This window comes from Xenopus laevis, chromosome 9_10L, assembly GCF_017654675.1.
Source record: "Xenopus laevis strain J_2021 chromosome 9_10L, Xenopus_laevis_v10.1, whole genome shotgun sequence".
Lineage (NCBI taxonomy): Eukaryota > Metazoa > Chordata > Amphibia > Anura > Pipidae > Xenopus > Xenopus laevis.
The window spans coordinates 77930593-77949131 of record NC_054387.1 but is presented as its reverse complement, the minus strand read 5'-3'; the positions used below and the strand labels follow the sequence as shown (position 1 = coordinate 77949131).

The 18539-nt window shown below is 41.6% G+C and overlaps 1 protein-coding gene across 1 annotated transcript; it reads right to left on the bottom strand.

Annotated features, from left to right (window-relative positions):
• Window positions 1-100: 100 nt before the first annotated feature.
• On the bottom strand, window positions 101-13911 carry nfe2l2.L (nuclear factor, erythroid 2 like 2 L homeolog). Its single transcript, NM_001086053.1, is given in 5 exon segments — window positions 101-2092; window positions 3490-3672; window positions 4085-4171; window positions 4265-4537; window positions 13756-13911. Coding segments are annotated over 5 exon segments (1776 nt in total). The 5' UTR covers window positions 13798-13911; the 3' UTR covers window positions 101-901.
• Between the last annotated feature and the right edge of the window lie 4628 nt (window positions 13912-18539).

Sequence of the window (18539 nt, the reverse complement as noted above, 5' to 3'; positions counted from 1 at the left end):
AATAAAGATGCAATTAGCAACAAACAATTGCATTCCTTTGTAGTGAATAAACAGATATAAAGTAAAAATAAAATAACTCACAGAAGCAGCAGTGAAAAAATTACATTTTATGCTTTATTAACTATCATCTGTCTTGCTAAATGAAAATAGTATTTAAAAGGAAAACAAAATCCCCAAAATGAAAAAGAGTAAAAGAAATAAAGCTCTCTATAAAAGAATCAGCAGTTACAAACATGATTTGCCGCAGATGATATTTAGTGTACTAAATGTATTTTTGGTACGTTTCTTAGCAAACAAAATAGGAATTATATATATACATAAATATGATGTATTGCACCTATTTACAGTTATTTAGAAAGACAGTGTCGCAATAAGGAAATATAGTATGTTCTAGAAAAGACTGCAGATTTCACATGAGATGTCTGTCGCCTGATATATTTTCTGTATCCCGAAAAAAGTGCAAGATATAGGGAAAATATATTTAATAACGAAAATAAAAATGACTGAACCTGCAGAAGTCTCATCCAATAATGCCCATCTTTCTTGCAAGCCACTCTGAGGCCGGATTTTGCAGAAAACGCTAATGAGTTTAATTGAGGAATCTGGTATATTAGAAATGTTGCTAAAAAGTACATATTTCAATATGCTGTGTATTTTTGTTAAAGATACCAGTTTTTCCTAAACTCTCGTTATTAGGCTACAAACTGAAACGCTGCACATTTAATAGTTTTCAGCTGGTCTAATTAGGTAACTATTAACTGCATAAGACTAATTGGTATTTTTTTTAATCCCCTGCCCCGTTATAAGTGCTACATTATAAAGACTAGTTCTTATGCGCATCCTAGTCACCCTCCTTAGGCAAACATTGAGATCCTATCCCAGAAAATTTTATATATATTTGCTATTCCTTCTTAATGCTAACTTTCTTGGTTTTCGGAACAAGGAAAATATTTCCCTCTTTTGTCTGCTGAAGGGAGTATTCTTGAGGAGAGTATGGCTTTCCATTCTCGTCTTGCAGCTTATTAAAGACCTCCATGTATAGGTTGCCAAGATTCTTCTTCAGTTGACTAAGGCTGTTGTTGTACTCTCCTCGTTCGGCAAGTAACTTCTCTTTTTCATACTTCAGCGTGTCCAGATCAGTCTCCAACTCCACAATGTTCTCCATCTTCCTCTTCCGGCAATTCTGAGCTGCTACTTTATTTTTGCCACGCCTCCTTATATCCCTTATGAGGGCAAGCTGGGCCTCGTTAAACTGATACTTGGACATAATCTCATTGAAGCTGTCCACGGGCAGGTTAACTATTTTTTCGACAGTGAATGGTAGGTTGAGAACCTTTGCTCTTTGCTCGTCTCTGGTGAAACGGGCTTCCTGGAGGTTTAAAGACTTGTCCTTGGCAAATGGAGCTTTGCTATAGCCAGGACTAGCAGGTATCTCTTTTGCTGGAGAGTCGTGGGCTTTAACTTCAAAGGGATCTGTGTCATGTGAAATAAAAGGTGAAAGACTAAAGTATGTGTCCTCTGTAAATGGTGCAGTAAAATTGTCTGGAGGATTTTCCTGTGCAATCTCTGGAGTGCTGTCCATATCTTCCATGTCTGAATCACTGTAGCCATAATGAGGTTCACCATAGGCAGAACCACCCAAGGACTGGGAAGGTGATGTTGCACATGGACTGGTATTAACAGAAACACCAGAATCGGAATCATTGAACTCTGGTTGGTTGCTCCCATTAAAAGCTTTACATAATGACAAGTCTGTAATATCAACATTATCATGCAAAAGCTCTTTTAACAACTGGCCTGAATTGTTCGTTAAAGGCACAATATTGGTCACTTTTGGGTCAACAAGGGTAAATATATCATCACAGAATGACTCAACGTTAAAGGTGGCATTTGTATTTACTGACGGTACACTACTAGCAATCGTATCCACATAATCAGTGGGGAAAACTGAAGTGTTATTTTCTTGTGGTTTTTCCATGGCCGACAGTGGAGTGAAGAAGCTGAAAGTGTTTTGGGTCTCTGTCATTGTAGTGGATTCTGGGTTTGGATACATGCTCTGCTCCACCATGTTTTCAATCTCATTGCTAAGGCACTGTTAGAAAAGAAAAAAAAAAGATTTGCAACACTTAGAGACATAGGTTGGATGAACAGTGTAATGTCAAGTAGCGTGCATGATGCCTGTGAATTCTTCCAACTAATTAATAAAGAGGAGTGCTATTGGTAGGGAGGGGCTACAATTTATTCAGATGATTCTGCTGCTGACATTTAGTAAGAATATCTTTGTCTTTTACGGTCAGTTGCAGAAGAGCTTCTGCCACTTGGCCAGGAAGCAAAATAACAGTGCCACTGCCTTTAATTGGTAAATTGGTTAAAGGCAAACTATTGCAAAAAAAATAATTCATATTAGCTTCATCATACTGAAATAAGAAACTTTCTAAATAGGGTGGTGCCTTTTGCCTAGAAGATGTATTAGAGCTCACTCTAGTATAATCACCAGAAATCCTGTCTCTCTACATGCAGAATTTGTGCAAAAGGCAGTTATTTTGTTTGTACTGGAATCTGTTATTTGAGTGAGCTGTAATACATCTGCTAGGAAAGGGAGCCCTCCCTATAAGATATATTGGATCATTCATCTGACACCCAACTGCTGCAAGAAGGCAGAATGAAGAGAAACAGAGGAACAATGAATATAAACTTTATTATTTCGGAAACAATGCAGAATGTTTGATTGTATTTAGAAAGTTTCTCACTTCAGTATGAGGAAGCTTATACATTTTTCATTATTGCAATAGTTTCCCTTTAATTGATATCTGCAGCTGAATAGGCACCTACATTTTAGTCAATACAAACATTACTCTACACCCCTTCGTTAGTAGTAACAAGTATTGTGTTGGTTAGAAAAGCCAGACTAGGACCATGCTAGTGTGGTCTTCCAACAGTTCTCCATAGTATGATCAAGTCTTTGGCCTGGGGGATAAACCCAGATCATCAGTGGGCTCTGAGCAGCTGCTGAGAAGCTAAGCTTAGGGGTTATCACAAATTATCGAGGTATATGAGGTTTGTTTGTAATATAAGCTGATGCTACAGGACTGATTATTAAATTCTGATGCTAGTTGCACTGGTTTCTGTGCTGCCTGTGGTAATTATCTGTTTTAATTACTAATCAGCCTTGTTTAGTGACATTTATATTCTATTTATACAGCATATTGTGTGTCAGTCCCTAAGCTCAATAAGTGACAGCAGCACAGATCATGTGCAGTGAATCAGCAGAGAAGAAGATGGGGAGCTACTGGGGCATCTTTGAAGACACAGATCTTTACTGCTAAAGGGCCTGGATGCCTTGGACTAGTATAGAAGCTCAAAACATAATGTACAACATTTCTAGCTACTTCTTAAGTTGAGCTTTAGTTCTCCTTTAAAGAAATTCTTTTAATGTAATGAGTAGAAAGATGACAATTTTTTTAGGTTGAATAGATATACTGGCATTACCTGCAACTCAGGAATAGACAATAACTCCTCCCAAGCCTGATTTATTTCATGCACGGTCTCTCCTTGTGCAGGTATGCTATTCAGGGTGCCAGCTGTTACTGAATTTGGTTCAGACTGGAAGAAGATCTGGTTTGTTTCTATAGGAGCGCTGGGTTCCAGTGTCTGGTATGCCACAGGGGAATCCTAAAACAGATATAAATGTATTTACTGAAAATGCATGTTTAATGAAACAACCTGGATTACCTAAATGTGGGGTCATTGGCTAAGAGTAAATAGGCTTAAATTAGATGTATGGGTAGTGAGCCGTATATATGATGGCTCGTTAAATAAAGCAAACAGTCAGTAAATCAGTCTAGCAAGGAGAAGATCATTTTATGTGGTGGATGGATACAGAACACAGCAGAGGTGGAGTAAAGTCATACTAGAACTACTCTGCTCTGTTTGGTGCAGCCACCACATCTACCCAGTTGCCTGGTTAAATTCACAGACCTCAAAGGATTTTATTTCTGTTCTGGCTCTGGGTCTCACATGGGTCAAAAAGAAGATGTTTTACTATAATGACTGAAATCCAAAGGTATAACTCATGGTAATTTACCTCATTAGATGGCCCTATCTGGAATGTTTCAGCCAAAATCTTCAAGCATTCATCAAAGGACAATTCATGTACTGGACTGGGTTTGTCCTATAGGAACAAAAAGATGTGCCCTGTTATTGTATGTTTGGCGAATTCCCTATGTCACGTGTTTATTTCTTCAACAAGATCTGGGCTAATTACCTGGATGGAACCAGCAAGGGCCTGCGTGTCTGCTACAGTCTCAGTAGGTGCGGCCTGTTGCATTGGGATGAATTCCCCTGTCTCTTCATCTAATTGCAGTTGGGCGTAGAGTGCTTTTTCCTGTTCCTTCTGCAGCTGCTCTTGCTTTTCCTTTTCAAGCTTCTTCTGTTTCTCCAAATCATTTTCCTTCTGCCTTTGATTATAGTCAAAAACCTCACGGCTAACACCGAGATCAATGTCTTGCTTCCAAAGAATATCAATCAGATCCATATCCTGAAAGAAGTCAAATGCATGGAGTTCAATGCATTGCTAGAAAGGGTCGCTACAAAAATATACATTTTGGGTAATTATTCAGCCCCTGGTCCTCCTAGCAGAAATCCAACAAGGGTGACGGTGGTAAATTACATCTTCAAGTAAACTTGAATTAAGCAGCGTAAGTCAATTAGATGCAGTGCTCTTGCTAGAGGCAGGTGAGCATTACCTTCTTATGGGAAGATGTAACAATACCAGGTTCACATGAACATTCACACCCATGGGAGAACTCTAATCTCCAGATATAATATAAGTTAGTTATTGGTGGTGCAGTGTTTGTGAGTTCCTTAGGGATGCAGCAAGTTCTGAGGTTTCTGGAAATATGGCATTTTGATCTAAGCCAGGGTTTGTCCGCATCTATCTCCAAATGCCATCACCCCCCCCCCCAAAGATAATTCTGTCTCAACTTCAACATCATCAATGAGCATACATTCAGCAAGGAATCTCATCATGAATTCCATCTCTAGAAAGTTTAAAGACAATGTATAACCTCAATACAGGTATGGGATCTGTTATCCAGAATGCTCAGGACCTGGGGTTTTCTGAATAAGGGGTCTTTCCATAATTTGGATCACCATGCCTTTAGTCTACTAAAAAATCATTTAAACATTAAATAAACCCAATAGGATTGTTTTGTTTCCAACAAGAATTAATTATAGTACAAGGTACAAAAAAAAGCAAATCTTCTACTGTGAATTCGACCAAACAAGCATCTCCAGCAGCTGCTCGTGCTCAATATCCTGAAGTGAACACAAATAACATACAAGTGAAACCATTGAGATGACCATTCTTAGGTCAATAAACATTCCAAACTAGACCCTCTGGACCTAGTTGGCAGTTTTATAACCTATCATTGTTCTCCCGGACCAATACCTCTCCAAAAATCAGCCAGATATGCATCAGGTAAGAAAAGCAACTGCATAAGCAAATTGTTGTAGCCTTATCCCAATCAGTCTCCATTATGAACCAACTGGGGGCCAAAGAACTGCACAATCCTAAATTGGCCAAGTATGTTTGTGGCCACAGCAGGTAAATATCTGGTTTGACAGCAGGGTATGCCTAGCTTTAGGTTTTTTATGGCACAAAGGGTATTGTGACCACCACTGTGCTCAGACAAGTATGAGAAATGCAAACCTTTATCTGACAAGGGTCGTAGAACGGTGGTCAACCCCAAGTCTGCAATAGATGGCATGTTAGTCATATATGTCTATGGGAAGTGGCGACAAGTCATTAGCAAGTGTTTTGTTTTCATGCTGGCCACTGCAACAGTCAAAATGTCTAATGTGCTGTTAGCCTTAACCCCCACTTTTTACAGTATAGATAAGTGAACCCCAACCTATGGCTTGTGAGCAAAATGTTGCTCACCAACCCCTTTGATGTGGCTCCCCAGTGGCCTCAAAGCAAGTGATTCTTTTTGAATTTTTGATTGAAGCCAAATTTTGGAGACCATGTGTACTGTGAAACACAGCCTCCTGTAGGTTACCAGTCCACATGCACTATGAAATAACCAATCACAGCTCTTTTTTTGACATGCTTTTTTCATGCTTGTGTTGCTCTCCAACTTTTTTATATATTGAAATGCGGCTCACAAGTAAAAAAAGGTTGGAGACCCCTGGTATAGATAATAAGCAGAGAATAGTTTCCAATGAAGAACTGTGTAAACTGTATGCAGTGACATGTGACTTGGGAGAGATTACATCATGGGCCAAATACAAAGGCAAGTGGAGAAACACAACACCAACAGTGGCTCTTTCAATGTAGTAACAAGATAGGTAGGTAAATATAAATGAACAGATAGTTTAAAAGCACTTAGAATTATATAATTAGCTGTAGCAACAAAAAAAATTGAGTTTAGCAGACTCAATGGGTACATCTGAACCAATTACCAAAAAATCCATAAATTAATATTGTTCCACTGCTCTTATAAAGCCATCATATCCACTGACCCAAAATGACAAACCCAAAAATAAAAAACATTTTGCCTGACGAAATGAAGCAAATTTCCATTATACATTCAGTGTAGAAAGGGACGCAGATGCTGCTTTCTATTGTAGTTACGTGGGCAATTAAAACTACTGAAATGTTTACAATGGATGTATATTACTTCCCAGCCATGCAAAACTCAAGCAGCTTTGTTTATGATGATCCCTAAGCAGCCCAGACCACACTGAGCATGTGCACAGTCTTGGTCTTGCAAAGATGTTTAACAAAGTTACAAGATGGTGACCCCCTGTAGCCAACTTTGTAAGCATAAATTATTTGTTTGATTAGGCTTGTAGTGTAGTTGACCATGTATTACACACAATTTATGGCCAGAATACCTATTAATTATTTCCCAAGTTTCTGATGACCTTCAGCTCTTGTGCTCACTATTCCCTACATGGAAATCACCACTATCCATATAAATAAATACTTGTTAATAATAATAACCTAATGAAAGTTCTAATCCTACATTTTAAAAGTATCAAATGCAAATCGATTTCAATAGGAAACCCCTTCTACAGTTCCTTCTCATCTAATGGAACCTTAAGCTGGTCATAGACGCAAAGATAAAGTCGTATGAATCTTCATTTCCTTTGATTTTCAGGCTGTGTGTATATTGTCTCTGCATATTTCGTGCCATGGCAATTGTTTAGTTGATCGGACAGGTTAGAAGATTTCTGTCAGCTAACAATAATATCTCTGCAATAGTGATGTGTGGGTCGAGTTTTCCACGACCTGCACCCGACCCAGATCCAACCTCCCTCAATCTGGGCCCACCTGCACCTGACTTCCACCTTCCTTTTATAGACCCACGCAGACCCGCCGATGATGTCACAAAAGGGGCGGGGCGAGCAGGCGCAGAAGTCGGAAGCCGGCAGGCAACCCACAAATGGGGGAAGGAGGTTGGCCCCATCCTGCCCGACCCGGGTATCAGGCCGGCCCGTACATCTGACGATATTAATGGTTGACTGTCACTACTATTTGTTGGACATGACTCAGTTTTCCCATGATTCCATACAACACCCTGTTTATAATATATATTCCACAGTCTTGTACAAGCCAGCCACTACCTGCTCAGGGTTGCCTTTGTTTACTCCACTATTACTTCAAAGCTTTTATCACACATCTGGCCCAGATAACCCTGGACTTCATCCTCTCATATAAACACCCCTTAATACCGTGTAATTATGCCAGTATCCGTAAGGCTGTGCTTGTGTTTATCAATGCCTTTATACAGGAAAAGCTAGTTCTTTAGAAATGCATAACAAGGTCATTCATGCGCTAATTTATTGGCATATATTCTGAGGACATGTATAATAATAACAACCCACACATTGATCACACTGCCTGCCGAGCCAGGTCATATGACTGAGACAACATTGAGCTTCCTCCGTCGTAAATGAATTTAAAGATACAAAGCAAGGAAGATTCAAGTTCTAATATAACCCAGCATTGTAATGTGCTATCCGGCATTTCCGATTGGCTCTCGGCTCGAATGAACAGAAGTACAGCAAAATTCCTCAACTTGCAAATCCCGTGAACTAGATATCTGGCCCAAGAAGTTTGCATGCATATGTAAATGAAAAATGCCTCTGCAATCACAATGGCAGCTCCTACGTATATGGTAAAATCTAAATATGTACAGAAATAACAGTGTCATTTTTTACATTCTATGTAATACGTGGAGGGTGGAGACAATGTATAAAGCAGGTTTAGTTTCCTTTTTAAGCAATTGATGGAATCTGAATATCTAAAAAATGTCTGGGTGATTGTTTTTTTAACAGGCTGAGAAAACATATTGTGCTGAAAGCTTCATGCTCTGGCTTGGTGTGCGCACTCACTCACACTTTTAATGACCAAAAGATGATTTTGAGACAATTCCATGTGTTTTGTTCCGCTATTTTTTTGAAAAATGAGCTGAAGTATTATGAATGCAGTGCTTAGTGCAATTTTTTGGGGTGCAAAGTGCCATTTTTATGTTTACAATACAGTATTTTTTTCCCCAGAGTTCCATGAGCCTATAACAAGCCCAGAATTACCACCACTTCAAAGGCAGTGAAAGGTGCAATAAGCGCACTTGCACACAATTCATTAGAAGAGGCAGGACAGAAGCACTGACACTTGCTGCAACTATTTGAAGCGTGTTTGGATGCAAGAACCTTTTAAAGGGGTTGTTCACCTTCCAACACTTTTTTCAGTTCAGTTGGTTTCAGATAGTTCACCAGAAATACTTTCTATTTTCTGTTTGACTGTTTTTCTAATATTGAAGTTTCATTTATCACCTTGTAAAGTAGCAATGGGAAGGTGAGGGTCGGCCGACTCTGTAAACTGTTCTAAATTTATACATTTAGTTGATACATTTCTTATCTTTGTCTCTGCTAAGCTGAATCCCGGAATTTCATTAAATGCAGCTGTTAGAATTGATACAATAGTTGCCAATACTCCAGAGATGCTGCTGAGAAATGTATCAACTTAATGTTGCAAAACTGTAACAGTTTCTATTTTGCCCCTGAATTACTGAGTTGCCAGACTCAAACACCAGGGACAGGAACTTTAAACTTAGATTTTGAAAAAAAACGTTAAAAAAAATTAAAAAATGGGGAATAATTTGAAAACAACTGAACTGAAAAAAGGTGTTTGGAAGGTGAACTACCCCTTCCATTCTAGCACAACTGCATTCACAAAGTCTTCAGTTTAGTGGCTAGGGCCCAATTTACCCAATAATCAGGCAGTGAGTTGAATGAGGGACTGGCATGAATAGGTGAAGGCCTGAATAGAAAGATATTTGATAAAAAAGTAACCTCATAGAGCAAGTATTTGGTTGCCGTGTCAGTGAATTAGAGTCCTGCGCAGGTCCATTTTTTGGAACCTGTACCCGCAACCTGCAATCCGCAACCCGGATCTGCAACCCGCATTCTTACCCTCTACCCGACCTGACCCACAAGTACCTTATCCACAACCCGGACCCGCAACTCGCTGACCATCAAGAATCAGGAAGTGCTGTCATTGTAAACCGGAAGTGACATCGTCGGACGTAGGCGTAATCAGGGGGAAGGGGGTGCGAAACCGGAAGTGTTGTCATTGTAAACCGGAAGTGGCATCATCGGAAGTAGGCGTGATCAGACAAATGGAGTAAAAACCACTATTGAGAAGATCCGCGGCCAAACCGACAAACCCGCAGAACCGCTGACCCACGTCTATACCCGCACCCGGAACTTCTACCCACAACCCGCAGGGTACTGCAGGCTTTTGCGGGTACCCGACCCGATGCAGGATTCTACAGTTATCCCCATACCAAACACCCAGATAGCATTTTAAATTGCAAGCTGGAAGGAGTCAATAAAACTTGCAAAATACATAGAGAATACACCATTCTAACTCATGCATAAGGGTCATAAGATGAGCCAGTCGAACTTCTCTGTGCATGCATTCAATCAGGGATATTGCATTACACTGGCAGCACTGTGGCGGTTTAAACCAGATGAGAAATAGAAGGCTGCCTTGGCAGGGGGAGTGGAAAGGAAGCAGAGAGTGCTGGTTGCGCAAGCTACTCAGCACATCCAACAAGCTCCTCGCTGTGCACAGAGAGCAGGAGAGTTCACACGCACAGGAAGAGAGATCCTTCAAGGGGACTGCCGACATCCAGTGCTTGCTTCCCAACGACACAATGTATAGTATGAACGGGAATCTCAATCAGCCACGCTTCTTCCCTTCCCAGAACACCACTGCTTATATTTCCAAGTCTCAGTGCCACTAATGAGGGTACAACTGGCCAGCGGGCAATGACAATAATGAGGGCTGATGAGAAATAACAATGTAGGTGGTTAGAGTAACCATGAAACACTCCTGTTGGTCCAGTAATTCGAGTACAGCCTTAGGCAATGGGAGTGTCCAAAGGTTTTGCGGTTATTTCTATGTCGGGGATAACAATTCTGTTAGTAAAACACTTCAGGGGTTATGTAATAAAAGGCACCAAGTTTGCCCAGGAGCAGTTAACCATAGCAACCAATCAGCAGGTTGATTTTACTGGTAAGCAAAGAGCTTATCAGTTGCTATGGGTTACTGCTACTGGGCAAACTTAGTGCATTTATTACATTTGGGGTTTAATCCGCAGTCCCTCAACCCATGCCACATTCCAACCAAAAGGGAAAATAATACACTTCTAATAATGGTTTAGCATTTAATTCCACATGTTCAATAGGACACAGCTTTTTAATGTTCACAGCCATTCATGGTTGTAGGTTGCCATACAGGAAAGGCAGACATAAATCTTTGAAGAGCAGGACAATATGGCAGCTCCCACAATCACAAATTAACAGAGAATGTTCTATGCACAGTTAGCTATGCCCCCATATTTTACAGACTATTTAAAACAGCTACCTTCCCATTTATTTTCTTTTAAAGTCTTATTGCCTTAGTTTATACCTAAAAAATGATGGGGGTTCTGCAAGACCCTTGGTAACTACATTACCATACATGTTTTTATTCTCATCCAATGTTAACCTGGAGTCTGACAATGCTCACTGGAGAATTTACAGGCTGAAATGCACCAGTACCAGCACTATCACACATTTTCCATTGGTGTAAATGGGAATCACCAGTGGTCCACAAAGTGCTTCAGGAACACTACTATTGTTTATATAAATAAGCTGCTGTGTAGCAATGGGGGCAGCCATTCAAAGGAGAAAAGGCTCAAGTCACACAGCAGATAAGCTCTGTAGAACACAATGGTGTTATCTGTTATCCACTATTTAACCTATAGCCTTTTTCAATTTCCGCCATGGATACACAGCAGCTTGTTTATATGAACTATAGTAGTATTTCTGAAGCAAACACATCAGTTTTACCAGTGCAGGGCAACAGTACATGATATTTTCATTACTTTAAAACACTTTAATTTTTTTGTGTTACTGTTCCTTTATTAAAGACACATGTGGGTGTAATGTCCTCCTGACTGACAGAACATGAAGAAGTTCCAGCATGCACTGCAGGATCGTATTCACTTCCAAAAAAAAAGGTTTCTGCATGTCCTTATTGTTACAGTGCATGAAAACTTTACAGTAACATCAACTATTTGGGGTACCAGTAACCAATCAGCACCTTTTGCATTACTGCAATCACCATTCTTATCTGTTCAAAATTTGCACCTAACCCAGGATTCGGCTTGGTATTTGCCCATGATTTGGGCCAAATCTTTAAAAACATATGACTTTTTTGTCACACAGACAAGTAAGAACCCGCTACACACACGGTTCTATTTCACCCTTCCTTGCCCTGATTTGCATATGTAAATTAAGGTTTGGATTCAATTTGGTATTTGGCCGAATCTTTCACGAAGGATTTGGGGGTTTGCCCGAATCCAAAATGAGTGGATTCAGTGCATCCCTATAATTAATATAAGGCTAAAAATATTTTTTTTTTCTCCAGAAACAATGAGAACGCTAACAGTAATAATTGGGATTTTTTTTAAAAAAAACTCTGCCTCTGGGTTTGTTTAGTAATCACAGACCAGTGGAATTGACCCTTTATGACCCTATTTTAAGCTAGAGGCTGTCCAACCAGCGTTTGATGGAATTTTACAGCCCGCCCAAGAGCCCTTTTGTATGACATCACCATTTGATTATGATCTAGCCCATAAACACAAGGTATACTGGATAACTGGCAGCTGCTACAGGCATGTCTTTATGATGTGCTGTAAAATGGCCATTAATTAATAAAGCCAATTATTGTTCTGAACTTGACTTATAGCATAAAGGCTACTACCACACCAGGCGGATTCTGGGCCTGCGGATAAAGGCAGTCCAAGAATGAGCCCCTAACTGCCCATCAGCCTCCACTAGAGGTACTAAGTAGCCCATGTGCAGACACAGGCCAAGAATCCGCCTGGTGTGGCAATAAACTTACATTGTGCCAAAGTCCAGTAAACTGTATATTGTTTTCTTAATGACGCAACTCAAGGAGCGCTCCTTTAATAACTTAATGATAAGGGTTCAATGTTACAAGGAGGTGAAACAATGACACTGATAAGAAGGGGTTTATATAAAGATTAAAGTTATTTGCAACTTCCACAAACCATAGATAAATAAATGTGGATTGCTCACATGGTTTATTAAAAAAAAATTGTACCAACAATTATATTTAACCAGATCCTGGTTCTGTATATTTTTTAGTTTCAAAACAAACCACAAATGATCACTTCTGCCCTATCTCCTGTGCGTACTTGAAACCCCCTTAGGGATCCCCTGGGTGATTGCGCACATTCAGTTGTCAGGGAGAGAGCACGCAAACTGTGGGCAGACTAATTGTATTACGTGGAACCGGGAGAAAGAATAGAAGGAAGCCAAGCAGAAATGGCCAATGGATACACAGATTTAACAGGACACACTTTTGACTGTACAAACACATAGAGCTAAAGGCCCTCAGTTCTGCTAATATGATATATATATATATATATTCAGGCCCTTGTTGGAGGTCACTGAGAACTTGAATTTCTGTCTCGTATCTGAAACAGGAAATGACTCAAATTGTTTCTCAAAAGGCATCAGACTTCCTTGTTTCAATCCTCGGCAACCTGCCACTAAACCCATTAAATGGGAGTGCAATGGGGCAGAAACATAAACACTGTATTGACCACCATCCACATACTGATGAACTACAATTCCCAGCATCTCAGTGTCAGTTCTATCTAGCCAAGATAAGGAACCAGCAAGCCTGTTATCAAAGCAAAGAATGAGAGGAGAAACAAGGCTGATCTGCAGCAGTCACTAGAAGTTGATTGGGGCTATAATACTTCTCCCATATGTATGAATACAATAATGAGCACACTGCATCAGTACAAACATTTTATTGTCTTCACCACCAACAAATCGTCCAGCCATTAATGACTCATTTCTGTGCAATTTCACCATCCAATCTCCCTGGTGCCACAAGGGTCCCCATCTGCCGAAGTCACATGAATCAGTGATGTGCAACTTTGACGAGTAGTAGAATGCTGGAATGGCAGGAAGGCCGCAGGCGGAGGTATAACTGGACTTTCTCACTTTTCCATAAAGGTTTTTGCCCCAAGGTACTCAATACATATATATATCCTTTCTGCCCTATCCTATAACATCGCCGCGTGTGATACTGTCCTCTTACATAATAACAGCTCACGTCATACACACGTCACATAAAGACCCCCCGGACCTGTAGCCCACCTGTTGTGACTGCAGTGGCAGGGGTATCTCGATCTCCATCATGCTGGCTCCGTTGCCCCAGGCCTGTATCTCCTCCGTAACGAGATGACTGTAAAGTTCCGTGCTCGGTATTTCCTAGGAGCCCCTCCGGATTGTACCCTTGCCACTGACTCTCCGTCCCGTCCCGTGTTAGAATGACAGGAAACCACAGGGACCAGGGACTGTCAGCGCCTCCCAGCCAATGGGAATTCGGATAAAATTATACCACGCCCACCTGCTTGCGTAATGAGACTGAGGAGGCGAGATCAGTCCCATCCCCCCTCCTTTTTTCTGGCCTGACCTTAACTCTTTAAATACTTGTCTAAGTTTACGCCTTGTGGAATAGTACTTACTTTTACCAGTGAAACGGTAGTTCTTGGTCAAGCGAGGCACGGGAAGTGGTTTAACTCAGGTCGTTTGTATCTAAATGTAGCCCAGGCCAGTGGTCCATGTTTTTAACCTGCACCAAGGACTAATGGTGTCTATATGACGTCACAGCGTGTATTTTTATAAGTGGCCTCTCTACCGATGAGCATAATCCCCTAGATATACAAGTGTGTACATATAGGCCAGCTGCCCGCCCTTTTTGTAGGAAAACATGCATACATACAACAGAATTCACATAATCTATGATTTTAATATAGTTTCTCTGTAAATACTGATAGTTTGAAGCAGTGTTAAGGTGACCATACACGGGCTGATAAAAGCTGCTGACAGACCGAGTCGGCAGTTTATTGGCCCGTGTATGGGGCCCCCCGACGGGCGAGATCATCTCGATTGGATGGGACTAAAGGTGGCCATACACGGGCCGATAAAAGCTGCCGACAGACCGTGTCGGCAGCTTATTGGCCCGTGTATGGGGGCCCCCGACGGGCTTCCCCGATCGAGATCTGGCCGAAAGTCGGCCAGATCTCGATCAGATGGGATTAAAAATCCCGTCGGATCGCGGCCGCATCTGTTCGTTGATGCGGTCCCGCGATCCGACCGCCCGTTTGGCGAACGCTAGGATCCGATCGTTGGGCCCTAGGGCCCACGATCGGATCAGCCCGATATTGCCCACCTCAAGGTGGGCATATCGGAGGGAGATCCGCTCGTTTGGCGACATCGCCAAACGAGCGGATCTATCCGTGTATGGCCACCTTAAAGGTGGCCATAGATGCAAAGATCTGCTCGTTTGGCGATGTTGCCAAATGAGCGGATCTTTCCCCAATATGCCATTAACAGGCATGGCTTTATCGGGGGTAATCTGATTGTTCAGCCGTATGGCTGAACGATCAGATTACGATGTGCGGGATCGGTCGGGTCAAAATCAAACCTGACCAAACGACCGATCTTTGCCGGATGAAAGATGTCGGCACATATTCCCGGCCAGTTCCGGGTGTACGGAGGGGGCGGGGGGCCCGGCTGCGCGTCCTGCGCCAGAGCCTGCCCCCCTCTAGTTGCGTTTATGCCTAGGGCCCACGATCGGATCAGCCCGATATTGCCCAAGGTGGGCACATCGGGACAGATCTAATTGTTTGGTGACATCAACAAACGAGCAGATCTCTCCGTGTATGGCCACCTTTAAGCTGGCCATAGACGCAAAGATCGGATCGTACGAATCAACGTACGATCGGACTTTCCCATCTCCCAACCCTCCACTAACCATTCAGATCAAAGTCTTACCATTCCAATCAAATAAAGTAGTAAAAGAACAGATCAGCCAATGTTCTGCCCATGACAGTAATCGTACGATAGTTATCTGATAAAGCTCTTGACAGTCTCCCACTGAAAATAGTACGATCGGCAATACATGCAGAGATATTATCGGCAGGTGACAGAAATTTTTCTAACCTGTCCGATGGACCAAACGACCGATCTCCGCCGGGCGAAAAATGTCGGAACTTGTCACACACGGTCCGAAAATCGTACGAATCCACGATTCGTACGATCTGATCGTTGCGTCTATGCCCAACTTTAATCCTTTTATTAAATATTCCATAAATAAAGACCATTACTGCTGGCTATATCCCAGATGTAATATAAAATGGAAGGTAGTCCCATCCCATGGCTGGTTTTATAGTATGGCATAAAAAGGGCATTTGCCCTTGTTACCCACATTAATAGGGGGACCCTATCAGCATGTGCAGTGCAGACATTTTGCCCCCTCACCCTCATTGTAGTGATCAGTATGTGGGTATACCTCCCAACATTTTGGAAATAAAAACAGGGACAAAAAGTTGCCGTGTAGCGCGTCAAAATTTTTTGTGATCACACCCATTTTTGTGACCACCCCCTAATTACCATGTTCATTTTACAAAATTTGGCAGGTTATGAAAGTTTGAACATATTTCTGTGTTTTTTTTTTTTAGTTATTACAGTTTTTCCAATGAAGGTGAATTGCCCTTTAAGCTGTGAGTCTAACTTTTCCCAAGGGACCTGTTATCATATATTGTTACAATTACTTTTTTGCTTATCTCTAAATTGTTACAAATGTATCTTATCTTCTGCTGTGACTGTTCTGGGCTCTCTGCGAAAAGCCAATAAGTTAGATACTTTGTTTCTTTTTCTGGCTGTTCAGTGCAGAGAAAAATAGGACTTTCCAGCACAAATAAGGGACTGTGTGTTGAGCTGTCAAAAGAGGGACTGTCCCTCTAAAAACTGGACAGTTGGGCGGTATGTGTGGGCCTCTAATAGCCAGAGTTCAGACTGGGGCCCCTACCTGAGCAGGGTGGACTAACAATCAAAATAGGCCCTGGCATTTTAAGTACACAGAGGCCTAAACAGTGCCACCATTAGAAATCAAAGGGCCCCGTACAACAAAATTTTCGGGGGCCAGCCCACCCCAGCCCTCAAGCCCCACCCCAGATCCCGCCCACACCACAGTTAAAAGACCACACAGACAACAGTGCTAAAAAAGGTAACCCCTCCCACAAACACAAGTTATAAAAAGCTATTGATGGCCAGGGCCCCTTATAAGTTAAAAAATAAAACACTGTTGGCAGGGCCCCCCATAAAAGTTTTTTTTAACAACATTGGTGCCAGAGCCCCCTTATAAGTAAATAAAATTGGGGCCCCAGAGAATATTTTTCAAAAAAACATTGGCGCCAGAACAAGTTAAAAAAAATTGAATATTGATTCAGTAGAATTAGTACTTCAGCTTCGCCTCCTTTCGTGACATCGGGTCATTTCGCCGCTTTCGGCTTCGGGTCTATTTGCCACTTTGGCTTTTCGGCGGTTTGGGACTTGAGAAGGGTGGCACGGCTTCGGCTCTGTCAAAGGGGGCCCCCCTTCAGGCCAAGGCCCGGTACAGTAGTATCCTCCTGTGCCCCAATGATGGCGACCCTGGGCCCAAACAGCCCTCCCAGCAGCCCAATAAATAGTGACTGTTAATAGCAACTTACAGCAGCCACAGATTTTCAGTTCGGGTCTGCACATACTTCAAAGATGTCCAACCAGCAGTGGCGTAACTAGATGTTGCTGGGCCCCACAGCAAATAAATTTTAGGGCCCCCAACATATCCAGTGTTTGTCCTGTTTTACCAATATATGTTCAAATTGCTCATCAATGAGAGCCTCATGGGGCCCCCTGTACCTCCTGGGCACCCCTGCAGCCGCAGGGTCTGCTTCCTCTGTGGTTACGCCCCTGCCAACCAGCAACCATTCCATCAAACAGTACAGTTACCAGGATCCCTGAAAACATGCACTAACTCAAAAGCAGCCCCGAGGGTGATCCCAGAAGTTGCAGTTTTATCATACATATGGACTACCCTGATATTCACATCACATTAAGGCCACCTCACATGGAAGCTTACATACCTTCACAGGTCCCTTTTCACATGTTGTAACTGTAATGAGAGGGGTAAAGCAGTCTCCATTACACTGGCACCCTTATCCCACATTAGTAGCACTTCCCCACCTGTTTTAACTGGAGTGACTGGGGTTTCGTTATCCTACTTCCCCCCTGGCTTGTATCCTCTTATAATACACAATAGCCATGAAGATCTTGTAAATTATATACTTATAAATGATGACTAGTGATATCATCAGTTATAAACGGTGAGTAGTGATGTCATTTTTGTCACATGACTCACTAAAACTTGTGTATTATAATAAATGAAGTACCCCTTGTTGGAAAATATTTATATTTTACAATAGGGTGTGCTTTATTCACTATATTAACATGCTACAATTCTGTAGTTTCTACGTTCTTTATAAATAGTAATAATATCTGGTTATGGAAGTTTCTTATCCTTCAATCACAGAAGAAAAAAGAAGGGATCACACAAGCATTGAAAACAAGACCAACTGTAAATGTTTTAGGGACCTCCCATCTTTCCAGTGTAGCCATATTGCCCCCCTTCCTCCTCTCTTCTGAGACCACAAAAAACAAATTGACCATGAAGCTTGTACTGTATTTCTAATAGTTAATGTTTATATTCTTATTGTTCCCTTCTACTATTCATTTTCTAATATGGCTCCCAAACTGTTTCTTGGTTGCTAGGATAATAAGTCTGACAGCTGCACAGAAAACAATGTTAATAATTCAGAAACCTCGCAGAATAAAAATGAAGACAAGTTGCAAAATGTCTTCGAATGCCATGGTCTACATTTTATGTAAAGCTAATTTCAATGTTAACTATTTGATTACAGCACATCAGAACTGTAATAACCAAAGACCCCTTCAAATGAGCCATTTCTAGAGAGCACAGATCACCCAGGCCCAGAAAGTCTAACACTGGAAAGTATTTGCAGATGTGAGCAACTATGTAAGCTTCTGCCACAAAG